The sequence below is a fragment of the Girardinichthys multiradiatus genome, chromosome 18, assembly GCF_021462225.1.
Source record: "Girardinichthys multiradiatus isolate DD_20200921_A chromosome 18, DD_fGirMul_XY1, whole genome shotgun sequence".
NCBI lineage: Eukaryota > Metazoa > Chordata > Actinopteri > Cyprinodontiformes > Goodeidae > Girardinichthys > Girardinichthys multiradiatus.
Genome location: NC_061810.1, coordinates 45,766,160 through 45,789,655, shown reverse-complemented (window position 1 = coordinate 45,789,655; position 23,496 = coordinate 45,766,160). Strand labels below are relative to the sequence as shown.

The 23,496-nt window shown below is 38.3% G+C and overlaps 2 protein-coding genes and 1 long non-coding RNA gene across 8 annotated transcripts; 1 reads left to right on the top strand and 2 right to left on the bottom strand.

The window, feature by feature from the left end:
- Window positions 1-1,198: 1,198 nt before the first annotated feature.
- On the bottom strand, window positions 1,199-5,984 carry LOC124884771. Its single transcript, XR_007042502.1, has 2 exons — window positions 5,802-5,984; window positions 1,199-1,319 (listed from the first exon to the last, which is right to left on the bottom strand). It is a non-coding gene; the product is annotated as an uncharacterized LOC124884771 (long non-coding RNA).
- LOC124884770 (cyclin-dependent kinase-like 1) lies at window positions 5,511-17,496 on the top strand. 5 transcript variants are annotated; one of them, XM_047392827.1, is made up of 11 exons: window positions 5,511-5,878; window positions 5,976-6,168; window positions 6,354-6,542; window positions 6,773-6,891; window positions 9,003-9,075; window positions 11,794-11,884; window positions 12,202-12,402; window positions 14,557-14,639; window positions 14,725-14,781; window positions 16,400-16,552; window positions 16,688-17,496. In XM_047392827.1, exons 3-11 carry the CDS (start codon window positions 6,375-6,377, stop codon window positions 16,781-16,783), a joined length of 1,041 nt encoding a protein of 346 aa, XP_047248783.1. In that variant the 5' UTR covers window positions 5,511-5,878; window positions 5,976-6,168; window positions 6,354-6,374; the 3' UTR covers window positions 16,784-17,496. The 5 variants fall into 5 exon arrangements, with proteins under 5 accessions (XP_047248783.1, XP_047248782.1, XP_047248780.1 ...); XM_047392826.1 differs by having other exon boundaries at window positions 5,515-5,878; window positions 6,770-6,891; window positions 12,205-12,402; XM_047392824.1 differs by having other exon boundaries at window positions 5,515-5,878; window positions 5,976-6,172; window positions 6,770-6,891.
- LOC124884768 (cytochrome P450 2G1-like) lies at window positions 17,493-23,245 on the bottom strand. Of its 2 annotated transcripts, none has more exons than XM_047392819.1 (9): window positions 23,030-23,245; window positions 22,670-22,832; window positions 22,432-22,581; window positions 21,410-21,570; window positions 20,184-20,360; window positions 19,428-19,569; window positions 19,153-19,340; window positions 18,019-18,160; window positions 17,493-17,936 (listed from the first exon to the last, which is right to left on the bottom strand). In XM_047392819.1, the coding sequence occupies exons 1-9, from the start codon at window positions 23,195-23,197 to the stop codon at window positions 17,755-17,757; spliced, it is 1,473 nt and encodes a 490-aa protein (XP_047248775.1). In that variant the 5' UTR covers window positions 23,198-23,245; the 3' UTR covers window positions 17,493-17,754. The 2 variants fall into 2 exon arrangements, with proteins under 2 accessions (XP_047248775.1, XP_047248776.1); XM_047392820.1 differs by having other exon boundaries at window positions 22,675-22,832; window positions 23,030-23,171.
- Window positions 23,246-23,496: the final 251 nt, after the last annotated feature.

The following is a 23,496-nucleotide window of genomic DNA, read 5'->3' as shown; positions in this document are numbered from 1 at the left end:
ACCAGCTTTTTACTCTGTAAACAGGTCAAACATGGCACAAGTGTCTCACCAACTCAATGCCACATTCACCTGGTGGCTGCAAAGATGAAAGCCTTGCAGACCAAAGAAGAGAGCCGGCTCCAGTCAAGCAGATTAAAAAATAAAAATGTGAATTTCACGAGATGAAGAGCAAAGAGGGCAGGGCCATGTGGTGCCCTCTACAAGGTCTAAGTGCTCTTTAAAGCTTGGATTGTGTTTTTTTAAAAGGAAGGCAAGACTAAAACAAACCAGTGAAAGTTTCAGCCACTGCAGCTTTGTCCGTAGAGATGATTCAACGGGAAACAAAGACACAAACAGAAAGCAAACTCATTTGTCTTGGGGTATTTTCTCCAAATGCGCTTCTAATTACTGTCTGTTGTTTTTACAAAGAAAGAGCTTTTCATTGAACGGTGACAAGAGGAAACTCTAAGAAATCCCCTAAATGTCCACCAGGTAACAGTGTTCATTCAAAGAATGAAACTACAGTTTATGTGTGCATCTAAGGAACACTTATCATCTGATTACGTTCACTTATAATAGCTTGAAACTAACTAGAGGGTTGTTTTAAAATGTCAACAGCTATTGTTTTAAAATCTGAGTAAATAATAAGTGAATAAATAGATGAATACTGCCATCTGGTGGAGAGATAATTAATAGGACTGCTCCAAAATACAAAACCACATGTTTAAGGTACTCAGTCTTAACAAAAGATCTTATTTTTCCTGATAAAATCGGTGTTTATGGTTTAGGAAAAAATAGACAATAGGACACAAAAAATAAACGACAAAAACACTGAGTAAAAGAGGATGGACAACAAGCTCGAGATAAAAACTAAAACAATGGAATCAGGTAAGGAACAGTTTATGTAACCCAGTATTTCCCCCATCCCTTTTGGTTAACATCTAGTCATACATCTAACGAAGTTATACAAATAATTTTCCAATGTTCTGTTTATAAAATGGTGTCTGAATGAGCAAAGTTTACATAAAGTAAAGTTATCAAGCATTTAGGAAAACTGTTGGTTGTATTTCAGTACGACTACCAAAAGCAATAGGAATTTGTCATAATAAAACACACCACTTCAAAAAGATCCACAAACTTTTGAGGTAACAACACTTCAGATGGATGGGTGTCTGAAAACAGCAACTGAAACTGCACAAGCGCCATGAGGCATTTGGTACCTTCTGTATTTCACCACCAGGCCTCCATGCCAGAACCTCGAGGTGTCTGTCTGTGTCAGGAGGGCCTCATATTCTGCGTTCCCATCATTTGCAGTAAAGTTGTGGAAAATGGCAAAGTGTCTGGAGAAGGATGACAGGAGAAAGCGTTCCAAGTCAACAGAGAGATGAGACAGTCAATAAATCATGTAACCACATTAGAGCTGGTATTTCACATAAAACTGTAGCTTCTTTGTAGCTCTCTGATGTGCTGTCAAAGAGTAAAACAGGTTAAACTCTAATATGATTTATGTTTTTGGCACCTTTAATTTTTGTTTCCATTTGACGTTATATATAGCAGAGAAAATAAATACAATAGTAAAAATAGAATTAATCTCTGTAAACGATCAACTGAAAATGGTACAAGTTTGGAGACAGAATTCAATTCAATTCAGTTTATTTTTATTGTGCCAATTCACAACACATGTTATCTCAAGGCACTTAAAGTCAATTCAATGGAATCATACAGATTCCAGTTCAAGTACATACATTCTAGTTGATCCTAGTTATCAAACAATGCAGTCGGATTCAGTTTATTGTTCAAATTGATTAAAAAAACATTTAAATTGAAGGAAACCCAGCAGATTGCATAGTCAGTGACTTGCATTTTAAAACAATAGCAGTGACTTTCCCAATTTCACCAAATAAACTACAAAAACTTCGTACAAAACATTGTACACCAACTAAGTTCTTCTTCCTGCTGTCTCGATCTTTTACCCACAGCTGTCCTTCAGAAAGCTTTGCCCGTAATAACATCTGATTTAACACAAATAATAAACACGTCCCTTTGGTCAGGTGTTTTCCTCCAGGCCCTGAAAACAGCAATTATCAAACCTCCATTGAAAAAGAGCAACTTGGACAAGCTGCTACTACAGAACTACAGGCCTATATCAAACCTCCCCTTCATCAGTAAGATTATTGAAAAAGCTGTTTTTCAATAGTTAAACAACTTCCTAACAATGACCAACCGCTTCGATGTCTTCCAGTCAGGCTTCCTGCTCACCACAGTACAGAGACTGCTCTTGTCAAGGTGTTCAATGACATCCGTATAAATGCAGACTGTGGAAGAACCACAGTGCTGGTATTATTGGACCTTAGTGCAGCATTCGACACTGTTGATCACTCCATTTTATTAGAGCGCCTGGAAAACTGGGTCGGCCTTTCTGGTACAGCACTCAACTGGTTTAAATCCTACTTGAAGGACAGAAACGTTTTTGTGTCAGTAGGTAACTTTACATCAGAGACCACAAAAATCACATGTGGCGTTCCCCAAGGGTCCATCTTAGGGCCCCTCCTATTCAATATCTACATGCTCCCCCTAACTCAGATTTTAATAAACAACAACGTAAGTTATCATAACTATGCAGACGACACACAGCTATACGTTACGATGTCACCAGGTGACTATGAACCCATTCAAGCGCTGGGTAAATGCTTAGAAGAAATCAATGCATGGATGGGCCTAAATTTCCTTCAGCTGAATCAAAACAAAACTGAAATAATAATCTTTGGACCAAAGGAAGAGCGTTTAAAAGTTAGCACACAGCTTCAGTTAATACAGCTAGAAACCACCAGTCAGACTTGAAACCTGGGTGTAGTGATGGACTCAGACCTGAACCTTCAGAGGTACATAAAGGTAGTAACTAGGTCGGCCTTCTATCACCTAAAGAACATCTCCAGGATTAAAGGACTAATGTCTCAGCAGGACCTTGAAAAACTAATTCATGCGTTCATCTTTAGTAGAATTTATTACTGCAACTGTGTCTTCACAGGTCTGCCTAAAAAGTGGATCAGACAGCTGCAGTTGATCCAGAACGCTGCTGCCTGTGTCCTCACTAGAACTAAGAAAGTGGAGCACATCAGCCCGGTTCTAAAGTCCCTACACTGGCTCCCTGTAGCTCAGAGAATAGACTTTAAAATACTTCTGTTAGTCTATAAATCACTGAATGGCTTAGCCCCAAAATACATTACAGACTTGTTGTCAGTGTATCAACCAGCCAGACCTCTCAGGTCTTCTGGCTCAAATCTACTCTGCGTACCCAGAACCAGAACCAAACATGGAGAAACAGCTTTTAGTTCTTATGCTCCACTAATCTGGAATAAACTGCCAGAAAACTGTAAAAGCGCCGAAACCCTAAGTTGCTTTAAATCAAGATTAAAAACGTATTTGTTTAGAGTGGCCTTTGACTGGGCCATCTAAACATTATTAGTTACGTTTTCAGTCCAATTTTCCTTTCATTTTCTTATCCATCATTCTATTCTCTTTATTTTTTAAATTACCTCTGTTGTTTGATTTTCTGTATCACTGTAATGCTTTTCCTTATGTACAGCGCCTTAAATAAACTATATAAATAAACTTGACTTGACTTGCAGCATTCACTCCTAAATTTGAGCTTGAGCTTGTAGTGACAGTGGACAGTCGCTTGAATTGTGTGGTTGACTTTGCAGCAATCCCTCATACTAAGCATTCATGCACAGTGGAAAGGAAAACTCCCCTTTAACAGGAAGAAACTTCCAGCAGAACCAGGCTCAGTGTGAGCGGCCATCTTCCACGACCGACTAGGACTTGAGAAAACAGAGCATATCACAAAACACAGAAGCACTGATCCTGAAGTACTTTCTATGGAAAATATAAAACATTAATGGCAGTAGCTCCTTTAGTGGCTTCATCTGTGAGAGAAAGACATTTAAGCAGACAAACTCTGAGCCAGTTTTAAAGTGTAGAATATGAAAGAGAGCACATACAGTTATTCATAGTAAAATAGCAACCAATAGTTATGGGAAAACTGGATTGTGTGTAAAATAAGTGGAACAGAGGATGCAAACCTTTTTGCATGTTTGTCTTCATGAATATGCAGAAAATATGCATTAACCCAAACACAGACATTTATAGTAAGATATGCAAATGTAATTCCTTATAACCTGCAACGCGATTGATCAAACTTGAAACGGATTGTGGGTAAAATCTTTGCGTCTATAATGAACACGTTTGAAAGGCAGGTGCAAACTGACACGCAAAAATGTCTGCGGACACTGTGGGGAGAAGGCGGCATGAAAATCTTAATGATTAGAAGGAGTTATACTAACATTACCCTCTTGCTACAGCCAGGTGGTAGAATAAGTCAGAGATGTCACGATAAAGAGAATTTGGATCAAATCAAGGGAGCCTGACACACTAAACAATCCACCGAGTGCGACAGCAAAAACAAGAAGTGACGCAACACGCCTTTCCCAATCTGGATCGGCTGTGTTCCAAGACCCAATCACATTTCCCTTCCACAGGAAAAGTTTGTGAATAATAAGTTGTATGCTTGCAAGAGACAGCTCACCTTTTAGGAGTTTTTCTCATTTAATATGCACAAACCCATGTTATTCTTAATTTCAGATTATTTTTAAATCATTTTTGTAACCAAGGCTGAATATTCCGAAATTAATATTGAAAACATACACTTGCAAACAAAAGAATAGAACAATAAAACATTCGGAGGCAAACTTGCCAACATTTTATCAGGCTTGAATCAGAGGTTGCATATGCCCACATCTCCATATTCTTTTAATTAACAAAACAGATTTTCTTGTACTGTGAGGTAAAATAGTTGCCGGTTATTATCCTAAATAAATTTAATGTTTGGGTATTGTGTATCATATTTTTCACACTGTTGGTCTGTTTAAAGAAGGTGACTTGCTGTGTCCTTATCACTTCTTTGAATATTTATTTAACAGTAACTGAAGCTATTTGTATAGTAGTAAACCACTATAGCCTACGTCCAAATGAATGGAGGCTATTTAAGTAGGAATAATGTTACAAATTAGAGAAGTAACCAAAACATACAAATGGAAATAAAATGCATAAGCCCGAAAATAACCTTAATGCTTCTAAGATTGGTGACTAATTTGAAAAAATGTTTGTACCATCGATTTAAAGTTAGAAAAAAAAAAGATTCACTGAATAAAGAAAACGTTTTACAGCTAACGGTAGCTAACAGCAGTGTTAGCCATTTCTTGTCTCCATGGTTACAGTCAACATCCTTTTCTAGGACTTAACTAAACTTCGAGACACTTATCTGTAATGTGTCCAAGATACGTGACCGATTATACTATGGATATATAAAATACCTAAATTTATAAAATAAATAACTAAATAAATTGGCTCAATACTGTTACTGTTAGCTAACATGGTTAGCCACTTATTTTCTCCATGGTTACCGAACGTGTACAGATACATGTTTTAGCTTACATGTGAGTTGGTATAACCGGTTCAATCGAAGCTGATTCTACAATTAACAAACCATATCTTAAAAGCTTCTTTGACAAAATTACCTTTCTAGAAACTTTTTAAATAGGTTAAAAAAAACTACCCCGATTTGTTAGGATTTAAATATTATTGATCAATTTGACACTATCACTGACGGTTCTAATATTGATGGCTGATGATAGTTTGTCTAGTTAGTCTATTTACGTTTATATTTACTAGTACAACACTAAATTAGGTGAATATTGTGAATTTGATTGTTAGCTCACTGAAGTCGTTTTCTCCATGGTTACAGCGTACGTGTACTCACGTACGTGTTTTTAGCTGACGTAGCTTTGTGAATTGCCAATATATGTTGTATGCTTGCTTTTTCCTGCGCCTGTTATTAGAGGTAAGTTAGGTTCTCTATTCAAGACCCCTTTCCGCCTAAGTAAACCCCAAAGCCGCTTAATACACATTCACTGTAATTTTAAATTATTCTAAATTAGAAAACGGAGTCCAAAGAGGAAAACAATCCTCAGGTGGTTACCAAAGGTAGTGACGCAGTGGAAGAGCAGACAGCACAGGGACCTCTTTACTGAAACAGCGACAATGACAGCACAGAGAGCTGCACGAAGCTGTGCAAACATTTATTTGACTCTGTAGAAGACCTCTGCTGCTTTGGAGGCGAATTTAGATTCTGTACGTGAGTAGCCTGTGTGCGAGCGTATTTTCAACCTTTAGAAAATATGTTGTTACACTGAAAACATTTGTTAGGTCTGCGTGAATTAGTTGATTTTAGAAGCAATCCTCCGGACATTCACACAGTCAACAACGTATTTGCCGTTGAAAACTAATCACATCTTTTTCTCGTGTTTGCTCGGCAGATTGCAACGTGAAACTGCCCGATGGAGAAATATGAAAAACTGGCCAAAATTGGAGAGGGCTCCTATGGTGTGGTGTTCAAGTGCAAGCACAGAGATACGGGCCAGATAGTTGCCATAAAGAAGTTTGTGGAGTCTGAAGATGATCCAGTCATTAGAAAGATTGCACAGAGAGAAACACGTATGCTTAAGGTGAGAAGCGTTAATGTCACCTTAGTATCAAGTTTGTTCTTTGCATCCAACGCCGGCAGAGGAACACAAGGCCATGTCCTTTAAAAACCAGGCAGTGCTTAGGTTTATTCAGTTTTTGTTATTTGACTCATGCACATCCATCAGTATTATGACTGCATCGAACTTGCATAACATAAAGCCATTAAGCAGTAATTTATACCTATTTGTTTCACTTGTTGGTCTTACAGCAGCTCAAACATGTAAATTTGGTCAACCTACTGGAAGTCTTCAGGAGAAAAAGACGGCTCCATTTGGTGTTTGAGTTCTGTGAACAGACGGTCCTCAATGAGCTGGACAAGCACCCCCGAGGGTAAGACAGACAATGGACAGAACCAAGCACTCTGTTACAAGAGGGTCTGTTAAAGTCCTGGGAAATATGTGATTACTGGATATGCATCAGGAATATTATTATCTATAAAATAACACACACCAACGGCATCCGGTTGGCAGCCGACACTGCAAGGCACAGCACCCAGGGATCCTTGCTAATAAACTTAAATGCGGATAAACTTCTGTTCTTGTAGCTGGCCTTTTTTTGTGCTGCTTTGGTAGTTCTTCTTCTATGGCTGTTTTGTAGTTTCCATTTCTGGGGGGGAATAGTTCAAAAATGGTCCAAGAAAAATAAATTTTTGAGAAATATCTAGAGATATATGACCCACCATCTCATTGTTATAAGAACAATGGCAAAAAAGATATTTCCTGCCAATCGATTTCTTTTGAGATTGTCTTTTCCAGTGAAAAATCTTATTTATGCTTTTATGGTAGGCTATGCCACTTGCTGACATTGTATTTGCCTAAAATCCACAGAAATAGTGATCTGTATTGTTTAAACATTCAACAGAAACTCTGTATAAAGAAGAAAGTTTGTAACAGCTTTTTATCAGAGTTCACAGAGTCAACTAAAACGTAGCTCTAGAGGCAGACTGTTCCACAGCCTTGGTGCTGTGGACCCAAAGGGCTCTGTCCCCCTTGGTCCTAATTCTGGTGTCTGGAACAACTAGACAATTCTGAGCCTCTGAACGAAGACAGCGCGCAGCAGTAAATTTGCAGCAGTACATGCTGTTGGATGATATCTTTATACACCGGAAAAACATGTTATTTTTGCAATATTTTTGCAATAGTTAAAAAAATAGTATTTTTCAGTATTTGACCTGCCAATCAATGATTAGGTGAAAATGATCTGATTCCAATTTCTGACCAGTTAAATGGTGCGTCTCTAATATTTTACACAGGTAAATTATCTATTTAATAAAGTCAGATCAGAATAAAAATTGCCAGGAGCAACATTTATCTATTCAGACAAAAATATGCAAGTATTATGTCCAGCCTTCATACCGTTCAGGAAGGAGATGGGTTCTGTGTCACAGAGATGAATGTGTCTTAGTGAGAAATGTGTGAATCAACCCTAGAACAAAAGCAAAAGACCTTGTGAAGATGCTGACTGAAGCCTCTAAGAAAGTGTCATTATCCTCACTGAAAACCATTCCTATGCTGGTGTGGGCCTACATGCCCCTCAAAGTGGAAGAAGCCATTACTCCAAAAGCAACATAAAAAGGCAAGTTACAGCAGACAAGTGCAATCACGGAGAAAGACCCTAAAATGGAAGTGTTTGGCATCAGTAGCCATCATTACATCTGGAGGAAAAAGGGGAGAGCTTGCAAGCCTGAGAACACCATCCCAGGTGTAAAGTACAGGGTTGGCAGCATCATGCTGTGTGAGGGTTTTGTTGCAAGAGCGACTGGTGCATTCACAAAATAGATGTCATCATGAGGGATGAATTATCATCTCAAGACATCAGCATAGAAGTTCATGTCTGGGCACAAATTAGTCTTCTAAAAGGACAGCAACCTTAAGCATACCACAAAATCAGCTACAAAGTGGCTTAATGACAACAATTCAATGTTCCAAAGTGACCATTACATAGCACTGATAAAATTCACTAAATTCTCTCTAATTCTGGTGTTCAACTAATAGAAACAATAATAATAAATAATGTTTCAGTATTTGGTTGCAACTTTATCAGCGACATAATGATGGAATTTCAAGTTGAATTGATGAAGTTTCAAGCAAAACTTGAAAGTATTAAAAAAGCACCGTCCACAGTTTACCATCATAAGAGCACATTATGGGCTTTCCTCTGCCCTGAGAGCTCAGACAGTTAGCCTAGACCACAATGACTTGTTGTCTGGGCATTTTTTTCTTTTCCCACAAGGCTGTGCACCAGAAACTCTAGCTGCTTGTGAAAACAATGGTGCTGCTGCTGTTTGAGATGGCCTAAGGTTACCAGGGTGTCAGGAGGGCTGCATAAAGCACCTTTATCTATTTTAATGCCTGAAGTATTACATGGGAAAAATATTACAGGTGAAAAAGTTTAGTTCCTTGTACTGCAATCAATATTCCTTTGTCTCTTTCTCTCTGCAGCGTACCTGAGGCTCAGCTGAAAAGTATTGTGTGGCAGACCCTGCAGGCTGTGAACTTCTGTCACAAGCACAGCGTCAGTAAATATTTCTATATCCATATCAATCTTCACCTTTAACCAACAGATCTGAACGTTGTAGGTTTGTCTTAAAGCAATGCTCCAAAACCATATGTATTTAAATTATTCATTGTGACCATCATCCCTAGCTATACACATGTCATTAGAATGAAGGCTAAAGCCCAAAGATCTTGTTTGCTCCTGGTATTGACATGCATCCTGGGTGATTTGATCAGAATTGAACTGCTTTGTCCAATAACCCTGACCAGATTGGTTTTACACATATGTGAACACTTTTTATAAACACAAAGACAACTTTAGCCACATTCAGTTCTTCAGCTGTGTCTCCAAATATGGTTCAAGGCTTAAACTACAACCGCTTCTCTCAGGTAAAAAAAAAACACATTTTGTAGGAGTAAAGCAGAACCTACAGTGCCTCTAAAAAGTGTACTTGTTAAAATGCCGGATTTCATCCTGTAAAATTTAAGTTAAAAATACACCAATCTGTTAAAAGTAAAAAGCAGGGCAATAACCCAGTTGCTTCAGTGAACTCAAACAGTGTTAAACCACCATGTTATTCAGTTTTATTATTCATTCTTCTCGTTCTACCTGGCAAAAGTTCCCAAACAGTATCAGACATATCTTGTCCAAAAACCTCCTCGGGTGACCCCACAGTTTTTCCATGAGATTTAGATTTAGACTCCAGCAAAGCTTTTCTGGAACTTTAATTTTCCTCTCATGAAGCCATTGTGTTGTTGATTTGAACTCATACTTTGCACGGAAACATGCAAAACACGACCAGTACCTGTTGGAAATTCCTGTGATGTGGCAGAATTTCAGGTAAAGGTGCAGGGCAAGTGGCATCATTACATCTGAAATGCACCTGCCTACCATCTCATACCATCAATTCAAAGCAAAGTTTGCTGAAGATGAATCATTTTACAGGATGATAATGCATCTGTCACCTGATAAAAGAACATTGAAACTTTCATTCAGGAAAAGCAAATAAACTCTGTGACATGGTCATGAAAAGGTTTTCACCTCAATCTGTCTGGTAATATAGGCCGGAAACTAGGAGAAATGTCTGCCTTCGAGGCTCCATCCTGCAATGCTGATTGTCAGTAGCTTGATGAAAATGTAGGAACCAAGTTGATGTTGCGAACGTTTTTCACAAATGAAATCCTTGCTTCATAGAATTCAAGCTAAATTAGTTCTGTGTCGTATTTAAGATTTTCTTTCTACAAAAACAACTAACTGAGCATTCTTCCAAAGTAGGAATTCACTTTTCCCACGACATCACCATAACCTTCATGATCACCACAAGTAATTTAGGATTTTAATGAAGGATTAGCAGGTGAACACTTCTGTTCTCTTAGTTGTAACACAAAATTTGTTTAAGTCAAGTTAGATCTGATTTACATGTGGAGTGATACTGGTTATACCACGTTAACAATCGTCTTCATCATCTTAGTAGTTTTACTCTGAATTTTAGTGCGATTAAAACAAGAATTTCTTTCAATTTAGCTGACCATCATATATATTAGTTTGAAATGAAAATACAGCTGGAAACGTCTAAAAATATAGTCCTAGGAGAATCCTCAAAAGAATATACTGTATTTTTTTACATTATGGTTGCACAGCTTTATTATTATTATTATATTTTATTATATTTCGGCTGATCTAATGGGCACTTCTTTAATTTAATTCAATTCAGTTTTATTTCTATTGCGCCAATTCACAACACATGTTGTCTCAAGGCTCTTCACAACAGTCAGGTTCATACATTCTAATTAATCCTAACCATTGAACAGTTCAGTCAGAGTTAGTTATTTATTCAAATTGGATAAAAAGTTTTTCTATCTAAGGAAACCCAGCAGATTGCATCCAGTCAGAGATTTGTAGCATTCACTCCTCCTGGATGAGCATGTAGAGACAGTGGACAGTCACTGGCGTTGACTTTGCAGCAATCCCTCATACTGAGCATGCATGTAGCGACAGTGGAGAGGAAAAACTCCCTTTTAACAGGAAGAAACCTCCAGCAGAACCAGAACCAGGCTCAGTGTGAGCGGCCATTTGCCTCGACCGACTGGGGGTTAGAGAGAACAGAGCAGAGACACAAAGAGAACAAAGAAGCACTGATCCAGGAGTACTTTCTATGGGAAGGAAAAGTAAATGTTAGTGGATGTAGCTCCTTTAGTGGTTTCATCTAGAAAGAAAGAACAGATAAACTCTGAGCCAGTTTTCAAGGTTAGAGTCTGGAAAAGAGCACATATAATTAGTTACAGTAAAAGCTCAGTCAATTTCCATGTCTAGGAGAGAGAAAGGGTTAAACACTAAAAGACAGGGCCATGTGGATCATCGGTAGAGGGTGAGCATTAAGTTGTTGCCAGCAGAAGCTCGGACGATTCCCCTCTCCAGAAAGGTTTCACAGGTATAAATGTGTTTAAATGTGTTACACGTGTGATAAATAGTTTCCATTCCTCTGGATGTCCAAAGCTGGCCAGTTCTTAATGAAGCCAAACTCAGAGCACCTGTAGGGGGAGTAGTTTAGTTCATTGAGGACTTCAGCTTTGAAAACACTCTGTAGAAGGTCTTTTAAATGTGTTTAGTTTGCTTCTTTCCCACCTGCTATTATTTTGCCAGCCATAATACACTGTAACCTTCTTTTTCTGCCACAAGCATACTTTATATTATGTTTTCTGATCACCTGACCCTGATTGTTTTTTTGTGTCTCAGTGCATCCATCGCGATGTGAAGCCAGAGAACATCCTCCTCACCAAAAGCGGAGTTATCAAGCTGTGTGACTTTGGCTTCGCCCGCATTCTCAGTGAGTTCATTCTGGGGTCAGCGTATTTATGTGCATTTAGTGCTAATGCAGCTCTAATGACTTATTCAATGTGGAACATGGAAGGGGTCTGGATGATAGCCTCCTCAATTTCTGTGTTTGAATGACTGGTGTGCACAAAAGGACCATTGAGTCAGTTTGTCTGTAGATGTCTCTGTTTACCGTCCTGCTTCAGGTTTCAGTGTTATATTACCATACGTCCACATGTCAGCATCCCATGTAATCCTTTCCTCTGTGTTATTTAGTGTTCAGTACCTTCAACAAATGCTTATACATACCATGTATCTGTGTTTACTCAGCAGGACCAGAGGATGACTACACAGACTACGTGGCGACCCGCTGGTACCGGGCCCCTGAGCTGCTAGTTGGGGACACTCAGTATGGACCTCCTGTGGACGTCTGGGCTCTGGGCTGTGTCTTTGCTGAGCTTCTCAACGGGAATCCTCTCTGGCCGGGGAAGTCTGATGTTGACCAACTGTACCTCATCCGAAAAACTCTGGGTACACAGAAAAAACTTTGAAAAATAATTGGATTCCTTGCCACTATCAACCATGTAAAGTTATAATGTAGAGTGCCTTTCTGAAGTATTTATACCCTTCAAACCTTTTGAAATTTGTGATGTTATTAATACAAACTGACACGTTTTATAGGGACTTTATGTTAAAGTACAAGACAGAGTAAAGGGAAGGAAAACAATTCATGGTTTTCCCAAATTGTATACAAATTAAAATCATCCGCTTCTGGAAATCTTTTGTTGTATGTCTTTACCAACTTTGCACATCTAGAGAAAAAAGTTTTCCAAATTTTCTTTGCAAAACAGCCAGAAATCAGCCAGATTGACTCTCTGGAGCCATCAATTCACCACAAATTCTGAACTGCATCTAGATCTGAACAACTGGGTCATTCTAACACATAAATATTCTCAGGACTAAACATTTCTAATGTAGCTCTGACTGTGTGTTTAGGGTCATGTTCCTACTAGAAGGTAAACCTTCTGCTCAATCTTCAATCATTTGCACATTTAACTGGCTTTCTTCCAGGATAGCTTTGTATTTAGCTCCAGCCATCTTCCCATCAACTTCAACTTCCCTGTCCCTGCCGAAGAAAAGAATGCCCACAGCATGATGCTGCCACTACCATGTTTCTCAGCGTGTTGAAGGTCGTGCAGTGTTAGTTTTTGCTACTTATGGGAATTTACATGTAGACCAACAAGTAAGATTTTGGTTTCATCTGACCAGAGCACCTTCTTTAGCATGTTTGCTTTTTCCCTTATGTGGTTTGGGGTAAACCACAAACTGGACTTCTTACGCTTTTATTCTGTCTACTTTATTCCAGGACTATGAGTGTCTTTAAAAATTAGATTTTTTTTCTGCCACTTTTCCATAAATACTAGTCTGTGGAGTGTCTGACTAACGGTTGTGGTGTCAACAGATTTTTCCACCTAAGCTGTGGATCTCTGCAGCTCATCCAAAGTATCTTGCCTGCTTCTCTGATTAATGCCCTCCTTGCTTGACCTGTCAGTTTGGGTCAGTGTCTGCAACCTGCGGCTCTGAAGCCACAAGTGACTCTTTGGACCTTCCACAATGGCTCTTATTACCTGTAACGTTTGGCTAAAAATGATAAAGAACAAACTAATGTTTTAAAGACATACAGTAGATAACAAATGGAGGCTTTGCAAGTTTAAATTTTTTTTATGTAGTTATTGCAATACATTTCCACAACAGAATGACACTTACTTTTCTCCACAAATTATATCCCATAGAGAAAATGTATTTTATGTTGGTTTTTTTTTTTTTTTATCCTAAAATTAGAAAGAAAATTGTGGACGTTTAAAATCATGACCAGTTTTCAATATTCCGATACGTTTTTTTTTTCCCTAATGTGGACTTAGGATCCTCTTTGGATCATAAAGGTTGCATACCCTGGTTTAGGTGGACATTCTTGTAACATAGGTTTGCAGATGTGCCATATGGTTTCATGAGATGCTTAAAGCTTGAGATATTGTTTTATAACTAAATCCACTTTAAACTTTCTCCCTGACCTGTTGCCTGTGTTCCAAACAAATCGGTGTATTGTATTTACTAATTTGGTGATTTGAGGCTGCTTCACTGTAGCAAGGATCCCAAGCTGGCCTCTTTCTGCAGGGACTTTGCATGTTCTCCCTGAGTTTGAATGGGTCCTCTCCGGGTACTCTGCCTTCCTCTCACAGACAAAACAAAAATTACTTTTAAGTTTCTTGATCTCTCAAAGTTTGTGCATGTGTGTGCAAAGTTGTTTGTCCTATGTGCCTCTGTGCCGCTCTGTGATGGACTAGTAACCTGTCTAGGGTGCACCTCACCTCTCACCCAATGACTGCTGTAGACCAGAACCAGACCCCCACGCAGCTGCATGGATAAGCAAGGAACAGACGATGGATGACGGATATTTGTTGTAAATGTTCAAAATGATCTATCCTTTCGCTTCATCTTCACAATTATACACTACTTTGTGTTGGTCTGTCACATAAGATAGCAGTAAAATATACTGGTGTGTGGTTACAATTTGGCAAAATGTGAAAAGTTTAAGGGACATGAATATTTTTTGCAAAGGCTGTGTAAGGTCAATAGATAACATGCTCTTTTCCACTAAGTATATATGTCTCATCCATACTGTAGGTGACTTGATCCCCCATCACCAACAGATTTTCCATTCCAATGTTTTCTTCTCTGGAGTTAGCATTCCTGAACCAGACACGATGGTATGTCTCACCATGCAAACATGCTCAACCAAGAGGTTACAAAGTATGGTTAATGTAGTCATAAACCGTTCTTGTTTTGTCCCAGGAACCGTTGGAATGGAGATTCCATGGAGCGTCTCCTCAAGCTCTTCAGGTCATGAAGGTATTTCTTACTCCAGATCAGTAGTGTTAATGTGTTCAAACCGCCTCAAGTTTCTTTAGAACCACCTTTCTGGGCTTGTTGGCTGAGAAGCAACAGAAAATGTAAAGCTGCTCCATTTATGTGGTTAATTCTGTGAAACATTTAGATGCTGTAGCATGTTCACAGGTGTAAAATATCTAAATAATCTAATTTCAATGTGACCAGTTTACTGCTCTTGTTACATAAAACAAGTGTGTCTTACTTTCACTGAAACTATAAAGTTGTTGCATGTTGTTAATTTATTGACTTTATTTTCTTTACATATTATTGACATTGATATTGTTACAGGTTGGGTAGTCTGGCTAAAACTTCATACAATTTATTGAAATAGGATGAATTAAGTTTTCATAAACTGGGGCTGAATGGGGTCCTTATAAGCAGTCAGTATCTCACCTTCTCATTAAAGAGTCAGTGTAATACTACTGGAAGCAGAATTTGTTTCAGACTGTTTCCATTTAGTATCAGACCACTTTTACATGTTACTTTTTTCCCCAGTGCTGTACTTTGAATTCTGAATGTCTTCTGCCACAAATCTGCCATGACTCTCAGTTTCATCAGTCTAATTCCAAATGACCAATTACAAACAGTATAAATGGGTGATTACAAGAGGGAAGGAAATATTTTGCTGATCATTGGTAAGGTCTTCCAGTAGTCACATTGCACAAAGACTTGAGTCTTATGTGGACTAGCCCTCTTAAAACCTGAGACTTGACTTGGAGTCAGTGTCTGAGACTTGGGTCTAATGAGCGATCTTTGTCTCATATAATCAGGGGTGAAAGTAAGCCGGTAAGCAGACCTCAGCTGAGACAGGGATTGACAGATTCTGCTCTGAAAGGGTGTGTTTGGTTTATCAAAGACATTTACAAACAGTGGGCTAGTAAATGTCATGTTGCTTTATAGTAATGAACAACTAGAGGTCTTTCAAACTAAACTCTTTATTAATTATCTTAAGGTCATTTTATTACAAAAGAAGCTTAATCTCCATCTTATTCTCTCACTGTTAAACTGACTTAATTACAAAAAACATTCTTGGTTTCTTAAATAAAAACACTTCCTTTTACATTCATTTAGGAACATTAACATGTAAACCTATTTTTGCGATTTTTCTTTAAACATATTTCTGTTGAGGTAAACATTGAATCGTAATCAAGTCTGAAATAATTCACAGCAGTGAATGAAGGAAATGTTCCGGAAAGAAAGAGAATTGTTGAATGTTCGTGTGTTAAATGAATCAGTTCATTATATTAAAGCTGTACATTACTTGAATTCACAACCTGTAGGAATGTGGTGTTATTGACAGACTAGATGCCATCAACGTTCATTTCAGTCATTGGAGACTTAAAAAAAACCTCTAATATAAGTACCACTGCTATAAAAATGTTGAGTTTGACTTCATTTAGATAGTAGGCATTCTCTCCAAATTGACTTCGTTCTTTAAGTAAGATACTAACTGCTCACCAGCGCTCCACACTTCTCCACAACAAACGTAATCTTACCTTAAAACTCTGTCGAACCGGTAAAATATTAATAAACATAAATTCAGAGTTCAGACAAACATTTCGTTTCTTTGCATTTACAGTCATGCCTGGTGATGGACCCTTCATTCAGGCTGTCCTGTGAGGAGCTGCTGGAGCTGCCATACTTTCAGGATCAGGGAGCGGCCAACTGGGGCCGTGAGGTGGCGCGCCCTGGAAGAAGACATGACAGAGCGTCCCGGCGCCGACAAGCCGGGGTAAGGATGGCACACTGTGGAGTATCTGGGTGCACAACAGCAGCAGCCATGCAGTGCCCCAGTCAGCTTACTGGTCACCTCATGTTATTTCCTCTTTTAAAATCTACCTTTCTCTATGTGTTCTCCTCTCTTTAGGTCCAGTACCTTCCTCAGTTACCTCACAGTAACATCTCACCAGCCCCAGATGTCAAGAAACTAGTAAAGCATAACTATCACCTGCCTAACATTTAAAATAAAGTACCAAAAACTCCATCTGCAGCCGTTGCTGGAAATAATAAACAATGCACTCGCTTTGCTATGCTGTGCGTTGTTACTTCAACACTATCTCATGTGAATTTTGGCAAACCCAAAATATTTAAAAACGACTGACAGGTTATTTTTTATTGTTCATAAGATAGATAAAAAATGATAGCCTCATTCAACTAAATGTGCAGATATTTTCTTTTATGCTCTTTTCTGCTGTTTAGATTAAACAGCGTATATAAAAGTTACATACCACCTCAGGAAGGAAATAGCCTCAAGTTGTTCTGCACAGTTAAACTGAAAAACCTCAGATGGATCAGATGTCTGAACAAATACCACTGCTGAAGGGTTACTGTTAGGGGCCTTTCCCCTGAATTTAATGTTGAGTTCTGGAAATGTGGCTCAAATGGAAAGGAAATGAGCGCACCTCTGCAAAGGTCTTGTACTTTAACAGAATGCAAAACGCCCATCACTGTCTTTGTTTCTATAAGTGGTAAAATCTTCTGCATTTATCCTCAGCATTGATTTATCTGATGTGGTTTTGAGTGGTCAGTAAAAGGCACTTGAACCTTTTTTTATGCATGACATTGTTTGACTGATTGAGTTATCTGAATGACTTGTATTTAAAACCATTGTAAGAAAAACACAGTGTGGAAAATGGCAGATTTTTGCAATTAAAAATGAATATTTAACCTTGTAAAGAATGGTACTGGTATAGCTTTATTCTCAAATAAATGTTCACACTGACATTTAGATTTGGTTTATCAGGCAACAATTTAACACAAAACAAAAAACATAAAAAAATACACATATAAAACAGGGGTCAAAACTATGTTGAAAGTGAATGTTGTGCTTTGAATATTCTGATCTTTGTTCTGGATTAATTTAGGGGTCACACTGAACAATAACATGACTGCCTCTGAACCCTTGCCAGGCTTTCCCAAAGCGGCTTTTCCCTTTCAACGAGGTGTTGCAATGATATTGTAACAACGTGGCAAGTTGGCAAAGCTGCTGTACTCTGGAATGAGGTTAATACTGTCGGGACCTCCAGGACAGGAAAAGGTGAAGTCCTGCAGGAGCGCCACTAAGAAGATAAAAAGCTCCATACGAGCGAGAGACTCACCGACACAAGCTCTTTTCCCTATGAGGACACACAAACATAAGAATGAAATGATGTTGTAGTGCATGCTAACTGATTGTCAACTGTGAGATGACAGCTTTACCTGCAGAAAAAGGGAGGAATGCTGGGTTTTTCTTAAAGTTGCCATTCTGGTCTAGAAAATGCTGAGGGTCGAAGGAATGGGGATCCGCCCATTGCTTCTCATCTTTAAGGACTGAGTGCAGCATGGGTATAATTGACGTTCCCTACAAAGATACAACTTGTTAGCCACAGCAGAGCAAGCAATATTTAAAAACAGTACGTTCAGCCACAGCATTACAACCAGATACTGAACACCTTCAGATTTATCAGTCTGAGGGATTAAAACTTTTATAAAAACATAAACTTTAATAGTCAGCAGGTTTTAATGTTAGAACTTATGTATAAACTCATTACTGTGATACTGCAAACAACATTTTTAATAAACAACATTTCTGATAGACGATTTAAAAAAACTCAGTTGTCCAGGAGCCAAGGACAACTCAAGGAGAGCATCAGAAAGTCCTGGAATTAGCGGGTATAATTTTCCATGATAACAATAAGGTATCCAATCAATCCCCATGCCCTCTATGCCCACTCAGTACACAAGACTCCACTGTAGAAGAAAAAGGATGTTGAGGCTGGCATAAAGTTTGCTGCAGAACATTTGGACAAGTCAATGTCATCTGGGAGAATATAGTCTGGTCAGGTGACACCAACATTGAACTGTTTGGATATCATTGCACACAGGACGAATGGCAGTGCATATCAAGATATTGTTAATAGGAATTGTAGCAAGAAAATGATCAGTCTGTCTCAGAAGGATGAACATAAAACTGCTAGAATAGCTTAGTCTTTCCTGACTTTCTTCCAATTCAAAATCTATGGACAGCGCTGAAGAACAAAGTGCAGAGGAGAGACCCCAAGACCTTCCAATATTTGAATACAATTTATATGGAAGAATGAGCCAAATCACATGCAGAACTAGCTTCGCCATGCAAGAGACATCTCACGACCATAAATAGTTTTTCTGCTAAGTATTGAATAAATTTGTGCTATTTCATTGTATGACAACACCTAATATTGGAATAATTTATTGTTGTTATTTTTAATGTGTAGATTGTCTTGGTTAATACTGACAACCTAATTCCGAACACATTTACTGAGAAAACTTTAAGTGTTGAGAACTTTTGTTCCCGTCTGATCTCTTGAATTATACCTTGGGGATCGTGTAACCCCTAAATGAGATGTCCTCCAGAGCGTAGTGAGGGAGACTAAAGGGGACCATGTCCAGGAAACGCTGAACCTCATGAATGACGGCATCTGAGAACGGGAGGGATTTCCGTTCTTCCATGCTGGGACATCGCTCTCTTCCAATCACAGTGTCAATCTCCTTCTGCATTCTTTCTGGAGAAGACAAAGCAAAATGGACACCTATTCAACTCTTTGGGTGTAACAGACAGCTTTACTACAAAAACTCATCCGTTTCCATACCCTGTATGTTCTTGTGCTTGATCAGCACACTGAGAGCATATCTGATGGTGGAGCTGGTGGTTTCTGTTCCTGCTATGAATAAATTCATCACTGTTGCAAACAGGTTGTCATAGTGGAACTCAGTGGAGGGATTATCCTTTTCCTGAGAGAAAAAAAGAAGATTAGAAAGATGAAATAAAGTATATTTTAACCTGATCGGTCTATGGGTCTGAGATTTGTTATAAATGAGGTGTAATTGCAACACAAAAAAATAAATGAAGTAAGCCAATATCTAAATGATTAAAAACACTGGAAAGAACAGAAAAAAATCTTTCCAGTAGCACCTGCCTTATTTAGCCATTACATAAAAATAAGAAAGGTATAAAGGACCTAATCAGAAACATCTGAATAAATTGGATCCAAACCAGACTCTTTTCAAGTAATGAAAACCTGTTGCTAATTTTTAGCCAACTTTAAACATCTTTTGAAATTAATAACTTGCTTATTTTCCTCTGATTATAATGAGATCTGTAAATGTATCAAATAAACAATAAGAATATCACATAGCAATGAAGAGAGAATTTCCTCCTGATTCTCCAGACTGAAACCACATGATCTACTGATTGCGAACAATTAATTCATACAACCACACCTAAAGGTCCCAACTGTTTTAATTTATAAAGAGACGTTTTTCCTTTCCATGTATGACGTAAAAGTAAAAATATTTAGTTCCTTTAGTTGACTTGATTTATTGAAACAGGATAACTTTTTCTCAACCTGATGAGCTCGAAAGAGGAAGCAGTCGATAAAATCTCTCGGTGAGCTGGGATCCACCGTCTCTCTGTGCTCTTGGATTTTGATCCGGATGAAATCTCTGATCTCTTCGATCCTAGCAAAGACGGTGTGGTGCTGGCCAGGAAGCTGTTCCATGGCCCAGGGGAAGATGTTGTACATCTGTAGAAGAACAGCAGCATCTTTGTTTCCCAGAAGATAACAAGCTAGCATCCTGGCATTAATATCCAGTATGTGAAAGTTTTACAGTCTACCTTGGCTCTCAAATAAATAAACAGGAATGTTTTTACATTAACATGTACATTTTAATACTTTAATATTTTATTGAACAATGTTTTGATTTAATTTCAGCATTCAGTCTCCTAATTGAAAATCTGATTAAAATGACATTAAGTTCTGCCAACCAGCAGAACTTTCCCGAGATTTGCATCCTTTCATTAAAGTTGCAGAGATGTCACAAAGGGTCAGTCAGAAGCAAGAAAGAAAATGCCAGTATTATACAGACATCACTAATGACATGTTTTTGTACTGTGGTCAGCTTCCTGGGGCAGCAATACTGAAGGAAGTGCAGTAATGTCTGGTTAATAATGTTCTAGATCGGACAACATTAAGAAGTAGGGTTAAACGGGGATCCAATTTAGTCCAAAAATAAAAATGTAAAATCCACGCCTGACTAAAATCTCCCAACATCTAATCAAATGTGTTTTGGTTTAAACTTTTAGCTACATTTTCTTTTTTAAATGGTTTTAATTTTATTTACATTTAAAAATCTGAAATTTGTGGCATCCATTTGTATCTTTTTTTCTAATTACAGCTGCAAATCTTGCCATGTATAGAAACTGAAATTGTGGCCAATTTTTATTTGCAAGTGGCTCAAGCCATTATTAAGACATGGAAATGCTGATAGACTCCGACAAGATGAGACTGAATACTGAAATTTAATCAAAAAGTCCTTCAACAAAGTAAAGGCATGAACACTTCTGATACTGGGTTATCTGACTTTTTAATGTTTTGATTTTTCTAACAGATTTGTTTGTTTGTCAGTTGAACTGTAGGATATTTATGAAATTATATATGGAAAGGTTTTGAAACCCTGTTTGATGGCCAGTGATCTATTTTTTGTTTTTTCTAACGGGGTGTGTACACTTTTGAGAGACATTGTAACATGTATCTTATTGTAAAACAGATTTGAAGGACCACCCCACACTTACCATACCCATAGGGCTGCTATTGAACCTGACGATGTTAGATATGACACTGAGAAGGTTCAGAAACTGCTTGTCTTCATAACTGAAGCGCTGGCCAAACACCAGGCAGCAGACAATGTTTGACACGGTGCGGCTCAGCAGGATTGTGGGATCAAACGGTTTGCCTGGAGAGAAAAACAAGAATCCAGCAGAGTCATTTCACAAACGTTGTTCTCAGAAGGAAAAAAACAAGTAAAATGCAAAAAATGTTTGCTCAGGTTTGAACTGGTTTAGCAGTTCAAACTGGTTTTAAAGCAGTGCATTTTTTATCTTGCAGTTTCTGGACTTGTAGGGTGTTGGCACAAAAAAACTGTTTACAGCAACAACTGATTTTATATTGCATTGGTGTTTGTGCCAAAACACTCAGGTTTGGAATAAATCATGAACTTAATCTGAAATATATTAATAACATTTTAATCCTACTGTGAAATCAGTTTTATTGATCCTCCTCATGTCACTAAATTACCACCAGACCTTATTATTTACAAGATGGACAGGACAAATTATTCATCTAATAGCAAAGCAAAACTGAAATATATGCAAAGTTTTGGATTGTTTTTGGTTTATTTCTTATAATTACTTACATCCAGGAAGCTTTGCAGATTTTATTTTGTTGCACTGTAAATGTTGAGTTTTTATGTGTAACTTGTGGCCTTCCAGTATGAAAACAAACATTAAAAAAAACATATTTGTGAATGAAGCCTAGAAGAATCAGCAGCGACTGAAACAGTATTTATTTAAACTACCGTCAGAAACAGTTAAAGATGTTCATCAAGCAAGTACACTGAACAATCCCAAAACATTTATTTGATTATCCAGACCCACACCCATACCAGACATTACCACGACTGTTTGTGTTTCATGCCGTTTTAGCCTGATTAAACTTATTATGCATCTTTTGGGTGGATATTTCAAAGGCCCGCCACTGCTGTGAAGTAGAATTCCAGTTATGTTGATCAAGGCATGATAAGAAGGTGGTGTCACACCTTTGAACTTGCGTATGCGAGCTCTGAGATGTTTGCTTTCTTCTTGGATCCACTCCTCCATTCCTTTACGTCCCATCCCGAAATCTCGTAAAGTTGTCAAACTAAAACGCCGCAGCTGGCGCCAGCGGTCCCCATTACTGATCCCAATACCTGTCAAACAGAAATGTGCATTTGAAAAGGCAAACAGAACCATGTGACTATTAACGTCATAACAAGAAGGTCCAATTTGAATGGTTACCGAACCCTCTGGTGGCTTTGTACAAAAATGGCAGAGGGGCTCTGCCTGTGAAGTCATCTGCTTGGTCCACCAAGGCTTCTTTCACTGTATCATATCCTACCAGAACAACAATCCGCTGCCAGCCTAGGTATACGGTTATCACAGGTCCATAGGTCTTACTGAACTAAATGTTAAAACAAAAGATCCTTCAAACATTTGCAAATTTTGCAAAGAAAAGCAAAACATTTGAACCATGAGATAACCCCACTTCCAATCTGATTTCCTTGTGTGCAAAAGTTGTGATTTTTCCTTGGACTAAAGGCTACAACAAACCATTTAAGATAGTTTCATAATGCAAATGAATGCTTTTCACAAACTCACCTCCAGGAAGCTTTTAAAAGGTGCATTCTTGTTTATTTGCAGCAAGTTTCCTATGAGAGGCAATGCATTGGGTCCAGGTGGCAGACGATACTTTGAATTGTCTTTAACAAAGAGGAACCAAAGCAGACCTATTAGCCCTGCCAGGAGCAGTGTCACAAAAAACTCCATAATGCTCTTCACAGTTTGCAGGCTTCTCTCTTCTCTACAACACCCTGAGCTCTCTGGCTCAGACTGATTGGTTCTTTTATTGGAGGAGTTGTTTCGGTTTAACAAGGGCTGATGTGAGTGGAGCGTTGAGATCCATGTGATCTAGTCGCGTGTACCTTCACCTGATTATCAGTGAAAAGCTGTTCTGGAGTTTGGCCTGAAGAAACCAAACAAAAGCCCAGCTTAACAGACCACAAATAGCAGTTTTTGGTTACAAATTATTATAAAGATTTTATAAAGTTTGGAGAGATTTTTGTTAA

Coding starts and splice junctions, on each gene's coding strand:
- LOC124884770 (XM_047392825.1), top strand. CDS start 6,375: ATGGAGAAATATGAAAAACTGGCCAAAATTGGAGAGGGCTCCTATGGT. Junction 9,076..11,793: donor ACTTCTGTCACAAGCACAGC/GTCAGTAAATAT, acceptor TTTGTGTCTCAG/TGCATCCATCGCGATGTGAA. Junction 11,885..12,201: donor TGGCTTCGCCCGCATTCTCA/GTGAGTTCATTC, acceptor GTGTTTACTCAG/CAGGACCAGAGGATGACTAC.
- LOC124884768 (XM_047392819.1), bottom strand. CDS start 23,197: ATGGAGTTTTTTGTGACACTGCTCCTGGCAGGGCTAATAGGTCTGCTT. Junction 21,571..22,431: donor TCGCATACGCAAGTTCAAAG/GTGTGACACCAC, acceptor TTTTCTCTCCAG/GCAAACCGTTTGATCCCACA. Junction 17,937..18,018: donor ATTCCTCCCTTTTTCTGCAG/GTAAAGCTGTCA, acceptor GTGTCCTCATAG/GGAAAAGAGCTTGTGTCGGT.